Source organism: Diadema setosum, chromosome 14 (assembly GCF_964275005.1).
Source record: "Diadema setosum chromosome 14, eeDiaSeto1, whole genome shotgun sequence".
Taxonomy (NCBI): domain Eukaryota; kingdom Metazoa; phylum Echinodermata; class Echinoidea; order Diadematoida; family Diadematidae; genus Diadema; species Diadema setosum.
The window spans coordinates 32,785,405-32,805,265 of NC_092698.1; the positions used below are offsets into that span (position 1 = coordinate 32,785,405).

General features: G+C 38.9%; 1 protein-coding gene across 1 annotated transcript in view; it reads left to right on the forward strand.

Annotated features, from left to right (window-relative positions):
- Positions 1-2,923: 2,923 nt before the first annotated feature.
- Positions 2,924-19,861, forward strand: part of LOC140238299 (uncharacterized) — a 61,527-nt gene continuing 44,589 nt past the window's right edge. Inside the window, exons 1-2 of the mRNA XM_072318235.1 lie at positions 2,924-3,016; positions 9,082-9,238. Of these exons, the coding sequence (XP_072174336.1) occupies positions 9,152-9,238 (87 nt within the window). The 5' untranslated portion in view covers positions 2,924-3,016; positions 9,082-9,151. The remainder of the gene's footprint in view (positions 3,017-9,081; positions 9,239-19,861) is intronic.

Genomic DNA, 19,861 nt, shown 5'->3' on the forward strand with positions numbered 1-19,861 from the left:
TAGTTACTCATGTAAACAGAATAGATATCCCCAATACCAGTTATGATGACATTGGATTAATAAATTGTCATTGTCTATTGTCATTATTATCATTAGTGTCATTGCAGTTTGACCTCTCAGGGGTTACACGCTCTAAAGCGCGTGCCCTGCGCACACCAGCTGGAAGCTGATGATGTATCACATCATGAAAGGCTTCCTATTGGGAAATATATTATTTTGGACAGTTTTTCAGCATGTGATGTGTATTGGTGGAAATTATACGCTGCTTGGGGGAGGTCTGCGCTCTCACAGTGCTTTTCTAGTTTTCATTAATATCCGTTATTATCAGGAGAAGTAGCAGTATTTGTACAATAAAAAGTAGGGCCTACATTCAAATTCATGCAATTCTTCCATCAAGATGTTGTCCATCAGTTCCATTAAAAAACTAGAAATGTCGCTATGGTGACTGGTCTGCCTCCGCCATAATGCATGATTCTCCTAGTATAGGTCTATATAGTACATGCAGACAAAGTGTGTTTGACAGTTTCACATAATTGGCAAAATATTGACATGTTTGTCACAAATGTGTTGAATGTTCACCTTCCTTGACCTAGGTATAATCGGATGAATGGGAGAGCAATGTATTTGGGGATTTGACGATTTTTTACTTGACTTTGACTCTTTTATAAATTCATGCATTGAGTAATTTTCAAGGTACGGTGGAAAAAATGCAATTTCTGTATAGAATAGTAAATTGTTACCATTTTCACCTGGCCTTTAACCTTTGACCTTTGACCCTATGACCCTAAAATTCATAAGAGAATCACTGTGACAGGCAGAAAATAGATATGCCCTATGTACCAAGTTTCAAGACAACTTGAGCCACTTCCGAGATATGGAGGAAGAAATAAAGTTCAGCACTTTCGCTTGATCTCTGACCTTTTGACCTTTGACCTTTATGGCAAAAAAACAAACAAACAAAAAACTTCCCAGAGAATCTCTATTGGGTAATACATGTACACCAAGTTTTAAAAAAATCCTGCAGGCATTGCATAAATATGAGGGAAATGGTGAAATTTTGAAGAGTTGACCTTGACCTTTGACCTCTGACCTTGGACTCAATGACCCCAAATTCCCTAGATAATATTCACTGCCAGTCAGTACATGCACATATACTATGTTCCATGAAGATACCTTGAACCATGTCCAAGGTATGGAAAAAAAGTGAAATTTTAACATTTTATTTTTCACTTGACTTTTGACCTTTGACCTCATAACCCGAAACTCTCACCAGAGAATCTTAATTGGGCAGTACATGTATACACTAAGTTTCAAGAAAATATCTTCAGGCATTGCATAGATATGGGGGAAATAGTGAAATTTTGAGCATTTGACCTTGACCTTTTGACCTTGAGCATGCACACCCAAAAGTTGTTAGGCACAACTTCACCCCCTCCAAGTTTCATTAGGATACCTCAAAAGGTTTTTTAGTTACCGTCTGTCCACAAAATTGATTATGCATGGAGGGACGGTAGAATGGACGGATGGACAACCCGAAAACATGATGCCTCCGGCACCACTTTGTGGTGGAGGCATAAAAATACATGTTCATCAATTTTTTTTTATCATCACAAATACTGATTCATTCAAGCTTTTTTTTTCCCTTTTCTTTTTACTGCCATAAGTCTGTGATCTTTTTATCAAGCATGAACACATGTTTATATTCTCTTTTATTATGTAAAATCTCACATATAAAGTTTTGTTTTTAAATGTGACATTGTGAACGTGTCTTCTTCATTGAGGCACACGCTCATTTTTCAGTGCGGTTCATATCAAGTATTGTCTAAACTTTTTTCCTTTTCTCTCATAACTTGTCTTGCTTGGAATATGACATGAATAAACACACACAAAAAGAGTTTAAGTTTCAAAATCTTATCTGAAAGATTGCTTGGACCGAGATTATTATAGTTAACTATGGGAAACCATGATGTACATGTACATCAGTATTTTGACGAAGAAGACTAAATTTGATAAACTTTATCTTTAAAAGAACCAGAGAGAATACTAACTAACCGTCAACAGGGCTTTAAGACTTGCAATCCAAAACATTTGGCATGCTTACAGTGTAGGGGCCTAAATTGCTTCTTTATGAGAAGGTATCAAAACTTTGGCCAGGCTTCAACTATCCTGGTTCACATTCAGACAGATTTTCATGAATTATAGAAATTAGTGGAAAAGTTATTATGGCTTAAAGACAACAATAAAAATTAAAAGAAAATGAAGATTACAACATAAACTAAAAGCATATGTGAATTTTGCCTGAAGGACAATTATGAAAACAGGATAACCATGGAGGTAACAGAAGTCAGCATGTCTAATATCAATCATATTTTGAAGACATTGTACTAGCACTTTATTTAATGTTTAACAGTTGCTGAATTAAAATGAATAGAAATCAAATACATATAGACCCATAAAGAATAATACAATAATTATAATCTTTGGTTATCAAAGAAAACAATAAAGAAAGAAAGATTAAAGGAAAGCATGAAAGAAAGAGATGAATGAGAAAGTTGAAAAAAAAAACAACAAACGAATGCAAACACATGTATTATAAACAACTCAAATCCTGGTTTCCTGAAAACCGCCCACTTTTATTGAGACGAGGTCAATATTCGACTGAAGTTTCTCTCCCCAATCACAAAGCAACGAAGAAACTCTTCCATCAATTACAGATACTGCCCTCTGCGGTTAATTCCATACAGGGTGACGTCCGAACCAGTTTATTATGCACACTGCTGCACAATGCAATGCTTGTGTCCGTCTTCCCCATGGTGGCAATGGATCCCCGACTAGCTAGCTAACTGTACACAATACACAGCTAGGCCCTACAACACGTAGAAAATGTATGTAGGATCATTGGTCATATTTTTTTACGTACAAACGTACACGACGGTCGTCGCCTCAGCGAGCTGTGTAGTCTCTTCTGCCCTGTAAAATACATCTGGTGTCCGACGTTCCTTCCAAGATCTTGTGGGTAAATGAAACTTTATCAAAGTGTAGCGATGTATCACGTAGTTACAGTCAGAATCCTTTGTGATTTGTTGGAACAGGGGTAATTAACACAGTTGGTTTCACCGCACAAACACTGAAACAGGACTCCCGTCTCCGGAGTGCCAGTGTTCCACTGTAGCCTTGGCGTAGGCTGAGTACGACTACGATTACGAATAGGACGTTCTCACTTGCTTATGTGCAGTGGTGTTGTCGCAGTTCATGCAAGATATTTGCTATGTAGAAACTGAGATTCTCGACAACAGAACACACAGGAAAATGTTTTACTCTCTACACTCTACTACTGTACAAGTACAAGTTTATTAAATCATTGGATTTAGGCCCTAGGCTACGTAAAATGTATATTTGTATTTCATTTGTTTGTTTTCTTTTTATTAGAATCTAACATTAGGCCCACTAGGTCTAACGTAGGGAACTTTTGTTTTGTTGTTGTTTTGTGTTTGTTTGCTTTTTACTAGATCTAGATCTATGTCTAGTTTACTCTAACGTTAGTGACAAGGCCAGAGGTAGGGAATCCATGTAATCAATGTGTAATTTTGTATCCATGTCATGCCAAGTTCAAATGAATTTCAAAATTCTTCAAATTTCATTATGAAAAGTCACACATCTCACATGAAATACGACAATCATGCACTTTTGTCAGTTTGAGGACCCTAGTAGATGGTCTAGAAGCATCAAGACCATCTAGATCTTTTAGAGGCACAAGATTTTATTTACCTGGCATTATCGAGAAAAATTACCCCACTTATTCAGTGCAGTACACGCGCTTGCGTGTAAAGTGAATGGAGGTGGTGTGACACATGCAATGAACAGATAGATCTACACTGTGTGAAGTGAATGAGTAGGGTAATTTTTCACGATTGTTATATGCCATTTACCCTAAATGAGCAGTGCGATCATGCAAATTTGAGTACCTGTCAGACACTGGGGCTTCGACATCGTCATGACAGCATGTGTTCTGGTACTGTGGATTTCGTGTTGAGATGTAGCAGTGTGTGTGTGTGTGTGTGTGTGTCAATGTGTATGCACTTTGGTACCTTAGCTTGCGCCGTTTGCTCTAAAGCTCTAAAATGCCCTTTTTCATGCACCGCGTGAGCAGACAGGTGCTGAGCTGTGTGTGGCGCACAACGGAACTTAACAGTGGTAAACTCTCAGCCTTCATATGATTTTAGAATGGATACAGCTGTATGTCACATTATTATTTATATATCAAGGAGGTCGCCTCGCCTCACAAACATGCCTCGCCTGCTCGGGTGGTTTGTACGGCAGCGGATGGATGAAGGAGGCTTAAAAATATTTACGGAATGTGATTAACTTGGCTAGCTACGTCAAAATATCGGAGGCTGTTGTAATGCAGATTTCCTCACACTTTGTGCTATCTGGCAATTTTCTGCGATGCAACATTGCAGTGCAAGAAATAGCACAGTGTGCGGTGGGCTTAAAATCAAGCAAATACAGTGGCATGTATAGCATGTTGCTCTCCACTGCAGGATAATCAAGCTTTAAAAGCTTGATTATCCTGTAATGGAGATCGAGCAACAACATCGATATCGCTCAGTTTTCAGTCAAACACATCGCAGCTGTACCTATTGCTTGTCAATATCACAGTGTGAGGCGGGCTTTTAGCGACCTTACAGTGGTCATGTACATGCACATCAAACAGTGCTCCATACAAGAGAAGCTTGTATGGAGTTTGCTCAGTTGGTAGCGCGTCTGCCTCATGATCACGCGGCCCGGGTTCGAACCCGAGTCTGACCGAGCAATGTTGTGTGTAAACATACCGTCCCCTCTAGTATGAGAGAGCAACAACTCATGCACGTAAAAGATCCCGCTTCATTCATTCATTGCAAAGAGCAGGGTGTTTAACCCGGTGAAGTGGTCCCACCTCACATCCAACTGGACCCCATGGAAGACCAGCTTAACGTAGCTGAATATGGGCTATCCAGCCATCTTGTCAGATGGAAAATGAACAAACAAACAAACAAACAAGCTCACCAGCTGCTCAGTGCTTAGTGGTTCATGGGGTATCAACTTGGCATACAGGGCTGAGGTACTGATTATACAGGGCCCTAAAGTGCATGATTGTCGGAAATACTTATAAACCTAGCTAGAACTACATTTGTACCAGTATAGACTACTGTAAAAGTGGAAATTTTTTGCACATTTCACGCTTCTAGAAGATAGCGCAAAAAAAAAGCATTGGAATGATTGCATGCAATACGCTCCTGTAAGTATTCTGCGGAATTAAGAGCATGCGAAATTCATCTGACCCAGCCGAGTGCAAAATATTACTTGTGCGAAAATATCCACTTTTACAGTAGTGGGGACTAGATCTAGACGTAGAAATAATATAGATTTACTATATTGAACAGTATACTTACATGTAGGTGTACAAGTTATACTGCTTCAGTAGCTCTTGGAAATACTATTTAAACTGCTGCTTACCAAGAATCGAAGATATGAAATAATAGATCACTGACACGACATTGAACAGATAATATGTACTGGTAAATGTATGTAATCCTCATAGGATCCACATGAAAACAGACTGTAAAATTTTGAATATAATGTGCAAATATTACATTACATTGTACATGGAGATCCGATTTGAACAGAAGGATGTTCTTTTATCATTTTTGCTCAGCTTTCCCTTTAAGTGTTGAAATGTTTTGTGCAACTTTTGTACATGTATACACGTACCTCCACAGAATACAGTATTTCCTTTTATATGCCACATACGTGCCATACTACACAAGTGTGCAAGGATATAATTTGCAAATATTGCGTTACATGGAGATCCGATTTGAACAGAAGGATGTGCTTTTATCACTTTTGCTCAGCTTTCCTTTGAAGTATTGAAATGTTTTGTGCAACGTTTGTACACCTCCACAGAATACATTATTTCCTTATAATTCATTCCACATCCGTGCCATACATGTACTACACGAGTGTACCAGTAGATTGGTTATCTTTGGTAGGTACACTACACTGTACACTTGTATACCGCTATGTACAAAGTACATATGTACGTACAGTCTTACATGATGCCCTCACAAATGTGTAGGCTTGGAATGTCATATACTTGTGTCTACTGTATGTTATTGAATGGGGGAGGTGGTACAAAAGTCAATTTTAAAACTTAAATCAATAATCAAATATTCAAATAAGAGTGTATTATTAGAATCATCAGTAGTCTACCTTCAGGGAAAGTGTGGGACAGCCGAGTCATATCCACTGTAGGCTTACATACATGTAGATTAAATCATTTCAGGGGGAAACTTGTTTATGATGTAATGCGTATGAAGGTTCATTGCTGTTGTATTCAACTGTGGTAATGCAAATTTGACAGGTCAAGATTCCCTAATTTGAAAATTGCACTTTAACTGCCATTGACCATACAGTCTGCACTTATACAGTAAATGATTTAAATTGCTTTCCTTCATTTTCCACTTGTCTGTTGGACAAGTTTTCGGTGGGATTTCCAGAAAAGTTCCATCCTTCTACAAGCAGATGAACAGTTTTCAAAAGATGATACTGGCATGCCAAGCATTGGTGTACATGTCCATTGAACTTTCATAACAATGTCCTGCAATCGTTAAATTAGTTTACCTTTTTCAAAGAAGGAAAAGGAAATCCAAATACCAGGAGTGAACTAGTTAATATGAAAAGTGAAGACCATTGTAGTTATTAATTGATCAGGCGTCAGAAGAGGATTCATGGCATAATGATATAATGTTTTGATAATGTGAGTGTACAGTGTACAACCATGCTAGCAGACACGTATGCTATGTGCATTCTGTGTATAATGCGCTCCGCTAGCTACTGTTTGTACAGTATGAGTATGCTTGACTGCTCTAGTAACCATGCCTTTGACACATATGTATTCCTATTACAATACACTTATAGCCTGAAAACTCATGGCAAGAATGGATGTTACGTGCATATATTTCACATCAAGGAAAATTTTGCAGCTTACTGGTGGCAGGCCTCGAAATAGGATTTTGGAGGGGCACGGCCATTTAGAAAAGGGCACTTTTTCCAAGAGGCCAGGGCACTTAAGTCAGTCAGAGGGGCACCAAGGCCACATTGGAAAGGGCATGTTTGGTGTTTATGAAAAAAGAAAGAAGAAAAACAAACCGAGAAAAACAAACAAATACACACACACACACACACACACGCACACACAAAGTGCAACACACAACAAAAACCTCTTCCCTACAGCTGTAACACATTCCCGATCTCCGCGTTTCTATCAGGTGAAACCACATTTTTTAAAACAGGAATAAAACAACAGTAGGTATTGATTGAAACTCGACACCCTTTCAGGCCAGCCAGGCCAGGCTGCCATGAAACTTCGAAGCACATTCCGACAGCTGGCTGGCAAAACCACAAGGCAAAGGAATTTGCGTGCGCGTGTAGATTGCTATGATTAGCCTGTGACAGACAGTTCATTACCTCCAAGAATGCGCCAGTACGCGCGGTTTCTTCTGTTGATTGGTCTCTCTCTCTCCACCCCTCCCCATTCCCCACTCTGGCACACCTTGGCATCGTGGGATTTTTCTTTTTTCTTGGTGAACTTGGTGTTCACTCTTTACTACTCTATCTGAATATGCGCTGCCTAGCTAGTACATACTCGCGGCCGCTGCGCTGCCGAGGCAGTCGGGACGGTAAAAGCCAGTCGGGCGTACATGTGTACACGTCGTCTCGTATTTCGGAAAGATAGGAGTTTGAATCAGATGTATCGGGACGCGAGTGAACTGAAGGTATGATATTTGAGATCAGGAAAGTTGTTTAAGCTTATTAAAGAGACTTTGAGAAAGGGCATATCATACGTCATAAATAATAAATTTCATTCTAAAAGGGCACCACGGCCCCAAGAAAAAGGGCACATTTTTTTTGGCCGTAACTTTGATCAAAAAACCAAAGGCATTGCGGCCAACGAGAGGGGCACCGACGGCCATGGCCGTCGGTGGCCGTCGGTTAATTTGAGGCCTGTGGTGGTATACACGTGCAGTACATACATGTATTGTAAGAGGATTATCACTTAAGGGTCTTTTTAAAGGTACAAGCGTATGCAGTAAATTCATTGTGGATACTCATTTCTGGCCTTATGCCTGGTTTACTAGTTTTGACTCGTATCACATAGATGTACTAGTGATGGAGCCACCTTGTGAAATTCAGAGTAAATCTAGGTATAGGTATAGGCCTAGATGTTAAAAAGAAACACACACATATGCACACACACACACACACACACACACACTGTCTACAAACAGGGCTTAAAAGTGACGAACATGTCTGAACAAAAATCATCAAAATTAAAGAATCTGACTTGCAAGTAGACAGCCAAAATATATCTTGCAATCAAAATTTTTCTTGTCTACCACTGTATAACTTGTATACTTTTCCTTTTTTTTTTCTTTTTTTACAAGCAGAGGGTCATTTCCTAGGGTAGAGCCCTTGCATGTTTCTAGATTACAATTTGTAAGTGCTAGAACATCTGTGCTCAGGAATGTAATCATAAAATCTCATCATGAATCATGCATACATGTACAATCTGTAATTATGATTCGAAGGATTGAATGTTTGTTTACGAGTAAAAGATTTGAGACTGTAATCAATGTTACAACCGATCTCTGATGATTCAATTACTGTTCACTTCTGCCTTTAATTTTCCAATACTTTGTGTTTTCATAGCCAGTAATGTGAAAGAAGAATTCATTGTTAAGTTTAGATCTACAATGTACAATAAATTGTGAAGTCCCTGAATTTTTGCGATATGACTGGTTGAGTACTATGAAAAAGTTACAGCCTTTTGACTAGTATGGCGCTAAGTGAAAAATCACAAAGTGTGACATGTTGCGTCCCAAAATATGATTATAAAGGCACATCCTACTGGTATTTATTTTGTGGTGTCATTTGTTACTAAATTTTTTTGCCATTATGATGGGATTATTGTGCACGTGTAAATGTATGAGCATCACACCACACACACACACACAGCATGAACTTGTTTTGTTAATATTACAGATTCATGGACCCTACATTGCCAGCAGTGTGATTTCTTTTACCAGGACTCCTTTGTCCAGCTGCCAGGGAAATGGAGCCAGAGCTGGTGAACTTGGGAAAGGGTCATGTGACCAGTGAAACACTCTGGCCAGACACTACCTCTGCAAATCCACCTCAGGTAAGACCGACAAACTTTGGTAAAAATGATGACAGCAAAACCTGACAAACCCCTAGTAAATAATTGGGTTTCTAAGCCATTGAGGACGGACTGATTTTGCTACAACACGCATGACCAGTAGCATTATCTAATTTCCATTAAAAATGACATTGTACGATGGTTGTAGCTAGTAGCTAGTATGACATGTTAATGTACACTATGAACTATTTTCAGATTGTCATTTTAACTTTCTTATTCTAGGTCTGCTTTTGATGAAACTGCTACTGTTCTGTGCTTTCTCCCCCCCCCCCCTTTTTTTAATACTCCATCTGTTGAAGTCATCTTGAATTTGTTCAGGTTTGTCATACTCCTTAAAACCTTATGCAAGTGTTGTCTACACAGGGTCTTCCATGGGGGAATGATATATCGATTGGAATCAATACATTATTACAGCAGTAGTCTTTGATAATTTCTCATTCCTGTGACTGATCAGCACCTGCAACATTAAAGTGAAAACATAGTTCTGGTAAGGGTCTGAGAACCATTTTTGCACCATTTCATTTTTGCTTGCAATATATTGAAAGAGGCTACCAAGAAACTTACCTGGCTGACGCGATTTGCCGGGATGATGAGTTGTTTCGGAGTATTTTGAGATCATAAATAAAAGTCGGTAAACCGACTTTTTTTCCAGAAGGATCCAGGTTAACTTGGTCTCGGGGACAACACTGTACAACTGTACAACACTGTAAAATCCAGAGGGACAACTCAGCCCCGCCATCATAGTGAGGCCGAGTTGTCCCCGAGTCCAAGTTAAACTGACCCCGATCGGGTGAGTTCTGAGATGCGAACATTTTAGGTGAATATTTCGCATTTTCGTCATTACCCAACATGTATCTTGTTATTACAGCATTATTCCACTAATTTCTTAGGCATATATATATACGTGTACATTTCGGAGCGAAATTTGACAATTTTGCTGGCGTACCAGAACTATGTTTTGGCTTTAATGCCATATTCTGTAATCTAAAGTTTTTCAGTGAGAGTTGGTGGGTACACATGCTTTCCTGTGAATTTCAACCATGTACCTCATTTTGGCAGTGCTCAATGAATTGTTACTTGCATTATGAATGTCATGACTGCTTGGTGTCATTGTTGTAGTCTATTTTTGCTTAGTCAGATGAGATACTGGTCCTGTTTTACATGTGTTTGTATTATTATAAACATGAATAATTCATTACAAGAACCCGATATTAAATGCAGGAAGTTGTACTTGAGTGGTAGTGAATTTCTGTGCCTTAATGCAGGATAAGAATATTGTAAGGGGTGACTTTTGTAGCAAACATGTGATCATTGAATGCATTGTCATGGTTTTACATTTAATTTGACAATTTGGTCCATATGTGTCTTTGGCTCGTGTTGCTATAATAACCTACAGTATGGGGATGCTATTTCAGGCATCATTCTTGTGAAAATTTAAAGGCCTTTCAAAAGGGGGTTCCACCCCTTTTGCTGTGTGTACATACCAACTGAGTTTCCATTAAAGGAGGGTGTTCTGTCTCAAACTTGTACTTGATATTTTTGGCAGTGACCAAGGGAAAGTCAGGTACAATTTGTCAAAGCAACAGGAGAATATTAAAGTCCCTTCAGAGTTACAACTGTAGCTCATATACACATTAGTACAAATGACCTTTTTTTTCCACAGTTGGTTGTAGGCATTTTACTCATTTTCAAAGCAACATAGTGCATAAGGAAGCTTTGCGTGACTTAACAGTGTACATGGCATTCATCAATCATGTTCAAACAAAAATCATCTTGCATTGACCAGGGGACCATAATTGTCTCTCCTTTAACACTTTGGGAAGCATCCATTCTATTATTTTTGATTGAATGAATTAATTCACAAACTCTTTCTTATGCGAGGCTTGCTGTCAGGGAGATACCACCTGCAAGCACTATTTACAAGGATGACATGAATAATCACTAGTTTGTATCACAGATCAGATGCTTATCTTTGAATTAAAAAACAAACCTGACTGTTGGTAAAAATGGCCTTTTTCTGCTCATGCGCTAAGTAGAACTCCAAACTGGCTTATTGTATGCTATTTTATCCAAATTGTATGAAGTTTATGACTCTGCAATTAGGTTCTTTCTGAACTTTTTGTTGAGGGCCCATGGTAATTGTTATTTCAGTGGGACATGTTAATTAAAGGCTTACACTTACTTTTGAAGGAAAAAAGAAACAAAATCTGTACTGCAAGATCACGTGCAAACAATCTCGGTAAGAAATATACAATATGAGAAGTCACAGAATGCGACCTCCTAAAAAAAAAAAAAAGCAGTTCACATGATCACATGTTTTCAATCTGCATTTCAGAGCCCCCTATACAGGACCTTAACCTGTTGTTATCAGCTCATGTTAAGCCTGTCTTGTGCGTGTGCACTTTGTCGAACATATTCATGTGCATGCCACTTGTGCAATGAGCTGCACACAGCCTAAATGTTGTGACAGGGAAATTCTGTGTACATGGTACATGATATACTGTGCGTTTTAGCAAAGGCAAAGCTTTCAATTTCAGCGCTGAATTCAGCAAAGCTGCTTTTCCATCGGATGCTTAGCATGTTCATAAGTACATTGAGGCCAACCGAAAGGGTGTCGAGCCAGGTGCAGATTGAGAAAACAGCCACTATTTCCATCACAGCTTTGCACATTTGATGGGGGAAGAGATCAATACATTGTGAAACAGTGCAGCATTTTTAAAGGGTGTGTACAGTTCTGGTTGAGGCGAGGATTTAGCTTTAAACGTTTTGCGAGATATTCAGAAACCACTGTATGAGATGTCAAAGAGCATGCAGTTCTAAGGGGTATCAAAAGTTTATTTGATGAAAATCGGTTTTGAAATGGCTGAGATATCCAAAAACAAGGTGAAAGAAAGAGATCCTAATAAAGTTGTGGCATGTCGCCTTTTATTATTAGCACTTTTTTTTTTATATCTCAGCCATTTGAAAACCAATTTTCATCAAATAAATGTTGAATCCTTCTTAAAATTGCATGCTCTTTCATATTTCATAAGAGGCTTTTCATTATCTCACTTAAAAATGTTCAAAACATGAATCCCCACCTCAACCAATACTGCACAGTCCCTTTAACTGCGGGTGACTTTCAATTTGGTCAGAGTTTGCAGACTTGGTTTACATCAGTGTAAGTTCTGAAAATGTACAAAGAACATGTACATTGTATGAGCTAAGATTTTTTTTCAATCGTACATAGCATGCAACTTAACAACAACAAAAACGTGTATCAGGATCCAAGTAAAGGTACTGTGTAGATGTGCCATTCTTTTCATACATGTACATGTACCATGCCTTGCATGCAGTTGGTCAGTGTTACAATTCTTGATGGTCAGTTCCGCATTTGGCCAGTTTGTGGTTTGACTGGCATGGCAGGAATTGCCGCATGTTCACAAGTAATAGCAATAGAAGTGATCAGAACTTGGCACAAATGAATATGGTCAGCAACCCTGCATTTCAGTACTGTTGTCAGCCAGAAATACCTCTTTCGCTTTCTTGTTTGCAATGTAACTTTAGGGAATTTCAGTCTTCAGCCTGCTTTCAGGGTTTAGAAAATGAAGACATTGCAGGGATAGGGAAAGGGATTCCATTAGCGGAGACATACAGTACGCGCAATAAGAAACGCCTCCGTTAATTTCGTTTTCCAACGAAAGTTCGTTATCGATCGAGTAGCAACGAAATCTGGACGGAATTTGGACGAAATTTCGTTATCGATCCATTAGCAACGATTCTGACGCTTTGTGGACGCTTTGTGGACGCATTTCACGCACGACCGCCCGCTCAATTCCGTTCGGCAAATGCGTTGCTCGTTCGGAAAATGCGTGTTCGGAGCTCGGCAGTTTCGTCCAAATTTCGTTAGAAGCGTCCGTGATCCAAGGCGCACATGGAATACAGTACACACGTGAATCACTGCAAGATTAGACTCAACAAGTAGCACAGCGGTCGGGAATGAGAACAGTAGACAGGCGTGGAATTCACCTGATACACATAATGATATTAAAAATGGTAACATGTATACATATATCGATGCCGTTTTCATTGAAGCAATTTGTAAAAGTTTTAGTTTCCCTTACCCTAGCTGTAAGTACGGCACCGTTAGCAGATTATTCACTGCATTTAGTGAAAGTCACCTGATACATCACATGGTGGTATGCGGGCTGCATGTAACCAGGGAATGTGCACGTATGGGAAAGGCGAGTGCGCCGTATGTGCGTCGCCATTGCTATGGCATGGCTCGCTCGGCTGAACGAAACAGAGATGTTATACGATGTAGTAGTTCACGTGTTTTGTTTTGTTTTTTACAAGCAGAAAATAAACAACTGTTGATCATGAAATAGACTAAATTACCAATCAGAGATCATTCGGGTTCATAGTATTTAAGAGAAATCACGCAATTTTGGCGAGGGTGAACCCACAGGAACCCACAGGAACCTTATCGTAGAATGCCGACCAAAAAGAAAATGGTTTCACTAAAATTGCGTGTACGTAAAATCCATTTGAGTATAGAAAGAAAATTAACCCCCAAAAAGAGGAAAAAAGAAATTAGAAGGATTTGTTCGCCGTTATTTGGTCATTAAATATTTTGTCTTTCTTCAGCAATTGCGCGTTATATTGCCCGTTTTTTTTTTTTTTTATTGAATCAGGGCCCTGTTGCATAAAACCCTTACCGCTGGACTTACCGCTCCTTTCTAGCGGTAAGTCTTCAAATCAGCGGTAAATTTTATAATCCTTGATGCTGATTGGCTGTGATGCCTAATTTTGACGGTAGTTACCTTTGAAATTCAATGGTAAGTTTTATGCAACGGGCCCTAGAAAAGCAAAAAAAAAAAAAAAATATTCAAAACAAGACAATACGTTTAATTCTTAGTTTGATATCGTTTATTTCTGTATTGGACAGAGAGATAATTCAGACGGTACGTGGAATTTTCAAAGCGACTAATTCAGACTGATTCTTAGTTTGACTTGGCTCTTTCTTTCTTTCTTTTTTTTTTTGGGGGGGGGGGGGTGGGGGGTTGAGGGTCATGATCGTTGTACCCATGCACCCATAAGGTTCGTTAGTACGAAAATGAAACATTCAGATATACACGCGACTTCCCTACACGAAAAATAGATGTTCGTAAATGTGATAGTCAAATTATGATTCATAATCCGAAAATGCACGAATGTTTGTGATTGGATAGGTGCGTTTATTGTCGGATTAGCAAACCTTCGGAGTACTGTAGTATCGAGCCTGTTGTATTCACGGATAAACGAACTTTTGGAATAATGAATTTTATATTCAGAGCAAGACAATAAGTTTAATTCTTATTATAGTTTGACATCGTTTATTTCCTAGTTGTGAAGCGGGAAGCGAGAGATAATTCTGAAAAGAAGTATACAGACGGAACATGAAATATTCAAAGCAGCTATGAGATTAAATCTTAAGTTGTTTATTTGTTTGTTTGCTTGCTTGTTTGTTGTTATGCTCAAGTGTTGGTGTAATTATATATACATTTTTTTTTTTTTTTTTTTTTTAGGGGGAGGCATTTTTGAAGTACCCACTGCACGTAAAGTTCGCTGATGCGAAAGTGATAAAATGTTCCGTAACACGCAAATTCCCTCACGCAAATTCCCTACACCATAGATGTTCGTACCTAGTGTGAAAATAAAATGTATTACTATTATTATTTTTTTCCCCATTGTTCGATTAGCAAACCTTCGGAATGTCAATCCTTTCGTTTTCGGATAAACGAACTTCCTTAACTCACAACACCACTTTCAGAGTAACAAACTAGTCATTATTTTATTCGGGCATTGAGAATACACGTAGTTCAGGAAAATCTTTAAGGCAAGAATTACGATGGATTCTTATTTTGAAATCATTTTATTGATTTCCGTGGTGTTCATTATTCCGAAAAAGAAAACGGGTGCGCTATTCCGATGGTTACGGCGTTATTTCGAATCCGAAACACGCATATTCCTTGTGCCTATCCATGTTTGTTGATTCGAAAATGTAATCATGCTGCGGGTAATTGCTATAGGGCCATATATTGTTTTATTTCTGTCTATTGTTATATTATTATTATTATAATTCTTATTCTTATTCTTATTATTATTATTATTATTATTATTATTATTATTATTATTATTATCGTCTTTAACATTATTAACCAATATTTTGATTAACGAGCATTTTGTTGGCTGTTTTGTTTTTTGTTTTTTGTTGTTGTTTTTTTTTTTTGGGGGGGGGGGCATTGCCCGATTAGCAAACCTTCGGAGTGTCAATCCTTTTGTTTTCGGATGAACGAACTTCCTTTCCTCAGACGAAGAAATCAGAGTAACAAACTAGTCATTATTTTATTCGGGCATTGGGAATAGTTCAGGAAAGAAATAGAAGGGAGGAATCCGAAACACGCATATTCCGTGTGCTTATTTATACGTCATGTTTATTGATATGCTGCGGCTAAGGGCCTATTGGAGGTCGTTATACCTCTCGTTTGGTGTACGATTTCTTTCGTTTCATATCACTTTATTTGTTCCCTTCATATTCTTAATCTAAAGGTAATTCTTTCAATTGCCTCGCACTGTGTACATGCATTTTCGTAACGGCGATTTCCCGCTTTGCTGCAGTATTTCGAAGGGTGTTTGATGCCAGCCGCTTCGGTGTGCTCTGTGGTAATGTTTATGTAGTTGTCGGGGAGGTTGTTGATACTTTGTCTGTTGACATTTATTTTCGTACAGGCAGGGGCGGATCCAGGAATTCTGTACAGGAGGGGGGAGGGGCGCAACTAATATTTCTGGTGCCACTTCCGGGTTTCACTTCTATTTTTTTTTTACGATAAATAAAGGGGGCGTGCGCCTCATGCGCCCCCTCTGGATCTGCCACTGCTACGTGTTTATCTCGAGTGATGGTGATCGTGTTTCTAAATGTTTATAAAAAAAGGACATTATCTGAGTGATGCCTGATGATAGTGCAGGTGATGATAATCAACGATGCTGATGTAAAAGACGGCTTGCTGTGGATGCTGAGCGTTTATACGTGCCCTTCGTTTATTTAAATAAGTTTTCCCTCTTTTACTCTTCTTTCCCCTCCCAAGAATGATAAAAAAAGAAAATACTGTACCTACACCTCACAACAAAAGGAACCACGTGTGAACAACCATCGTTAAGTTCAATCGAAACGTTCATTATTAGCAAAGAATAAGGGGAAAACACGAGTGATGGAAAATGATAGAAGCGACGAGATTGTCTTCTTGTGTATAATGCGGTCTCTTGGGATTGGAAAAACCCCACCCTCGGATCCCTTTGTGGAAATTTCCACAAAACCAGGTGCGTGCCAGACCCCAGGTGCCAGACGAAAGAATGCGCGCACTGGTGTAGTATATCGATCGAAGAACTCGCTGGTGGGTTGAGTTAAAGCAATCATTGCAAAGATGTTCCGATTCTTTCGCCTTTCTTTAGGCGCATACATCGAACAGTCGATTATTGCGTACTTGATCTAAGTACAATGTATTTATATGTTCCCGAGCTGTAAAAAGGAATTGATTAATCACTCAAAAATGCAATCACAGATTATGAAAGGTCTCATATGCCTAGACAAATTCACTGAGATGTCCTATGTGAGATGCAGCCACCACCCGATTAAACAGCAAAATCATGACAGTAAAATTTCACGCTCACCAAAACTGCCTATTACTTTTCATATGAATTTTGGTTATCAACACTCGTTCGTGGATTTGTTTGTTTGCATGTTTTGTGTGTATTATTCCTCGATCCTGAAAGACGTAATAATTATTCGCATCGAACGTAAACTGTTTACCGTAACTAAGCCTATGGCGCATTCGATCCATTCAACTAGCAGTAACCTCTAAGGCAGTAAGTTAGTAGCACATGGTGCATTCCTTTGAACCACGTGTTTCGCATATCGGCACATCCAAACACATTAGCGATCGTCGTTATGGCAAACTTTCCGATTACAGTCAAGGGAGAAGAAATCGTAATACTGTACATGTACTTACGAAAGTGATTATGCTTAAGATCAAATAAAATGAAGAAGTTTGAAAACAACTTGGCAACACTCAATCAAGTTTTTCATTCTCTCACACAAAAGCTCTCTTGAGAAAATGAAAGCATTCCCCCTCCCCTGCTAGATAATGGAAGTTTTCATTACTAGCCCAGCAAGTTTTGGGAGTGTACATGAATGTTTTTAGGATAGAGTCAAAAGGGACCTAAGCTTTCGATTATAGCAGAACCTTCGTCAGAAGCAAAATGGCAAATAGGCAGAAAAAGCAACCACACACATGTAAAGCGACTTCACACAACAATTAAAGAACAGTCAGGGCAAAGGGACACAGAACAAAGAAAACAAAAGGAGAGGGTAGGAAGTCATGGGCAAGGAGCCCAACAGGTAAAGGGAGGGGGATTAGAGCAGGAGGATGGACAGACAAAAGGCAGGGGAAGGTTAGTAATGGTCGCCGTGAGGGCCAGGGGGCAACCATTGAAGGAAAAGGATGAATATGGAGGCAACATCAAACAAGATAAGGAACAACAGAGAGATAAAGAAAGGTAAAGCGTGAAATAGCAACAGCAAAGGGGGGGGGGGGGATGAGCAAACAGCAAGCCCTAGAAAGGATCTGTACAAGTACCAAGAGGATGCAACAAAATGAAAGTGAGAGTCAATCAACAAATGCAATTAACCATATCAAAGTATGGTAATATTAATACAGTAATAACGATGATATTGACAAAACAAATTAGAATAATAATCATTAAAGCACATAAAAAAAGGGGGACACAAAGTCCATGGGAGAGAAAATGTATACTTGCAAAGCAAGTATCAATAGGCAAAATAAATACATTTCAAAGAGCTGGTTCATATGAAATCACCTTTGATTTATGATTTTACAAACAAGAATTTTCATCGCTTACCTATTTCTTTTATTACTTTCGTAATGTTATATTTCATGATGGCATGTGTTCTGTCTTTACATGGCAAGATAAGGTTTTTTTTTTTTCCATCCAGGGTCAAAAGAAGAAAGTGATAGAAAGATAATTGAAAGGATAGAATGAAACACCTACTCAGCAGGCTCTTGATATAACGCAAAAGCAATTCATCAGAAATGCAGTACAGTTCTAAATAATTTATCAGTGGAAAAAAGAGCAAAGAAAATGGGATTTCGAGTTCAATAGGAGTAGGAACATCGCAATTTACAGACTTGGACCTGATGCAAACATATTGTCTAGCTTCTGGTTGAGTTTCTTCAGAGACATAAATTTTGGTAGCAGTAAACCAGAGTGAACAAGCAAAAGGATACAATTAAGTGAAAAAATAAAATGCAGGTCTCTAGACCACTCCAGTGCACGATCGAGCGAACAACACTAAAACAGCCCCCAGGGCCAGGCCATGTCGTCAGTGTCACTCTCGTCTTAGATCATACAGGCCTACATTGTACATACATCGTTTCGTACTCGTCATCGCCAACGTCATGATGGTCGGTCACACGAAATAAATTGCATCATCATAAGAGCTCTTATATCAACACCACTAGATAGTAGAATCATTATCATTATCACTATCATTCCAGTCAATCTCATCCAAAGCGAAACCCTCAAAATCCTCAAAATCATCGTGGTTAATACTCTCACAAAACACATCTGTAAACGATTCAGACATCGCAGACCTAGCTACACATCTTGCACACAAAAATGAAATGGAGGTGGAAAACTACGATGAATACACAAAAAATATCGACGATGGCATTTTACCGTAGCAGAAAATACACAGAGTATCTTGCACCGGAAAAAAATGGATGTGGAAAACTACGATGAGGAAAACTAGGGTGAAAACCCGATGCGTGAAGACGAACGATGAAGACACTTTTACGGTAAAAAATACTTACACGGAAACAAACGAGTGGGTACGATATTCTCGCACACACGAAGATAATCGACACATCGTTCAATCGAAAAACTCAACAAACACTCGAACAAAAACTCACCCCAAATTGTGGCAAACAGGGTAATCACTTAATAAAAATGAGAAAAAAACACTCTCAGAAGTATGATTGTACTCTGAAGAGAAAGGGATACAATGATACGGAAGCAAAAGAGAGAAAATGAGAGAAATGGACGGGAAACCTAGAGAACTTCGACGAAAGAAGAGCTAGCGATTCGCGATTAGAGCTAACTTTGTATACACTGTAGCTAGCTGTGTGTGTGATCGCGCGTACAAAGGGTTGAAAGCGTTGAAAGCGTTGAAAGCATTGAAAGCGTTGAAAGCGTCCACAGCTTCGGAAAAGCGTTCGGGGATTTCGTTGAATTCGTTGAATTCGTCCAAAATCCGTCCATGAAGTCTGGACGCAAAAAGCGTTGAAAACGTCCCAGGCGAAATCAATAACGCTAAAAGCGTTGGGACGAAATTTGGACGCACTTTCGTCGGGCGTTTTCTATTGCGCGTACTGTACAGTACTTGCATTTAATTTTGCGTCTTCAAGAAAGTCGCAAGGCAAGAGAAAAACACAAATACGATGTACAATCTTAGTTTGAGAATGGTTGCATTCTTTGGCAAGACACCATTACTAACAGCTCGCATCAACT